Genomic DNA, 2,748 nt, shown 5'->3' with positions numbered 1-2,748 from the left:
TCAGTGTTTCTTACGCAAACCACAGAGAGCTAATCTCTTCAGGGCATGAAAAAAAAGTTCATCCCTGAGGCCATAAATGAGAGGAGACAGACATCTTGGAGCAAGAATAAAAGTAATGTAATTAAAGTACGTGACATTGATAAATAACATGAGATTGATTTTAAGCAAAGCAGCTTCTATGAAAGGACACCACAGCTGGATGAGACACAGGAGCAGCTGCAAAGCGTGAAGCCCCACAGTTCTGAGTCCTCTCCATGTGGACTGTTTGTCCTCTGCTGATGCAGCTTTGGCCGCTCTCATTATCTTCACATAGGAAAACACGATTGTGATGCACATGATCAGGAAGTAAAACTGATTAATGGCTGATCTCAGGTGACCCTGCCATGTATGGATGATGATGATTTCCACAGAGCACATTCTGCCCTGTGTGTAGGAGGCAGAGGAGGCCGATGCAAAGAAGATGGAGAGAACAACGATGCAGGGCAGAGAGCTGAGGCTGTGGATGGTGAGGATGCCGTGCAGAGTGCTGCGTGGGGAGCACAGCTCTGCATGACGCAGCGGCAGGCAAATGGCCACGTAGCGCTCCAGGGTCATCGCCGTCAGAGTGACCGGTGTCACAAACATGTACAGCGACGAAATTATATATATAATAAGGCACAACCACATTTGTATCGTATACCGAGAGTAATTTAAAATGAGCAGGATGTCAGACAGGAATAAAAACAGACAGTCAGACATTAGTGTGACAGCAAATAAGACGTAGCGCATGGTGGTGTAGAAGACCTCCTTGGAGAAAAAGGTTGTAATTTGCAGAAGGTTAATGCAGAGAAAGAGGACGACAAAGACCTGAATCAACATGATCTTATCATTCATCTTGTACTCTGTGGTGATGTTAGCAGCCATTTTTCTGTCTGTCAGAACCAAATGTAAAAAGACGTAAGAGCTCTAAAACCAGATGCAGAACTCAACAACGTATGATCTCTATTTGAATCAACAGGTATCAAACACAATACACATTATTTTTGTACATCGTAAAAGGAGAAATAATTAGAAGGAGACATAAGAGCATAAGACCCAGTTTACCAAACCATCCCTGGAGTGAAGGTGTTCAGCCGAGCTCTGTGCAGCCTTCTGAGCAGGAGCTGTGTGTGAGGGCTTTATATCAGCAACTATAACACAACGTCATATGAACGTTAAATAACCACAGAGTCATGAGCAACAACATTAACCAACAACACACCTCATAGGCGACAGTAGCTATAGTTACTCATTTTGTCCGTTGGAGGGATTCACACTCAAAACATAATTCAGTAATGGCGAATTCATGTGTTTCAACTATTTACATGTGTCTTTATTAAATAAGTTAAATGTAAAGGTTCACATTTAAGATAATACTTGTTTGATTTTACACCAGGAGCACTGCAACATGAGCATCTCTTCCACCACACATCGAATTGTTGTTGGTGCTGGTCTTTGGTTGGAACCCGGATTGAACCAGGAACCTTCAGTTCTTGAGTTTTCAACTATTTCAGGACAACTTTCATTAAAAGTTGAGGTGATTGATGTCATAATTCTTTGTAGCACCACAACAAACAACCCCTTTGTCACATTGTTACTTTTTTCATTTTCTCATTTGATACATTATTATACATTTTGGTTATATTCTGTAAATTATAGCCACGCTGAGCGTTGGCTAATGCACAGAACTGATGTCCTCTTGTTTTCACAGATTTAACACTGCACGGACACTTTCATTATCTTAGTGTAGGAAAACAAAATGGGGATGCACATGATCAGGAAGTAAAGCTGACCAATGGCAGACCTGAGGTGACCCTGCCGTATGTAGATGAACAGCCCCTCAGAGGAAACCCTGTGTTGTTTGTAGAAGCTCAGAGATACTGATGTTGACGGTGAGAGAATAAAGCAAAGCACAGAGCTGAGGCCTTGAATGAGGAAGAGGTGGAAGTGGTGAAGAGTTATAGGTGTGACCAGAGTATACACAGATGACAAAATTATACACAACCAGATTTGTGAATTGCAAAATGTTGATGGAGGAAAAGTGCGATAAAAACCTGAACTGATTATTAGTCTGTAATTAAACGAGATGAGCAGCGTCTCTGCTACAGAGAGTTCAACCACTTGTCTCTCACAGGCCACCTTAGCTCTCATAGATGCCATCACTGAGTATTCAAAACTAGGTCTACAGCCTTTTGGTCAACAGTTTTTTCCTTATTGAATTCCTATGTATGTTAACATGTTTTGTTATACGTGTATATATAAACTAATATTGGTCAGTTTCTGAACTTAAAATAGTTCAGGGTTTGAAAGCAGAGCAGGTGAGGGTCGAGTCTATACATCACCCCAAAAACACCAATATTTATAACTATATATAATTCCACACTTATTTAATTGATAGATAAGCAGTCTGACTCCACAGCATGCAGACGTACTGAAATGCTGGCTGATGATATTGCAAAGCAGCTGTGTGATGGAATAAAAAATGCAGAGTGCATTTCCCTTGCTGTGGATGAATCCACTGACACTAATGATAAAGCTCAGTTGATGATATTTGTGAGATACTTTGATGAGTCAAAAAGAGAGTTTATTGAAGATGTGCTGGGCATGGCAAGCCTTTCTGGGCAGACGAGGGGTGAAGACATTTACAATGCAATAATGGCAGTGCTGAATGAAAAAGGAATTGATGTGAAGAAAATTGTGTCAGTGGCTACTGATGGGGCGCCATCTATG

General features: G+C 41.2%; 1 protein-coding gene across 1 annotated transcript; it reads right to left on the bottom strand.

Annotated features, from left to right (window-relative positions):
• On the bottom strand, window positions 1-873 carry LOC128440470 (odorant receptor 131-2-like). The gene has a single exon (XM_053423198.1). The coding sequence runs from the start codon at window positions 871-873 to the stop codon at window positions 1-3; it is 873 nt and encodes a 290-aa protein (XP_053279173.1).
• Window positions 874-2,748: the final 1,875 nt, after the last annotated feature.

This window comes from Pleuronectes platessa, chromosome 5, assembly GCF_947347685.1.
Source record: "Pleuronectes platessa chromosome 5, fPlePla1.1, whole genome shotgun sequence".
Classification (NCBI taxonomy): domain Eukaryota; kingdom Metazoa; phylum Chordata; class Actinopteri; order Pleuronectiformes; family Pleuronectidae; genus Pleuronectes; species Pleuronectes platessa.
The sequence above is the reverse complement of the archived record's forward strand: the minus strand, read 5'-3'. Positions and strand labels throughout refer to the sequence as shown.

What these genes read in the sequence shown, in the direction of transcription:
- LOC128440470 (XM_053423198.1), bottom strand. Translation starts at nt 873, where the DNA reads ATGAATGATAAGATCATGTTGATTCAGGTCTTTGTCGTCCTCTTTCTC.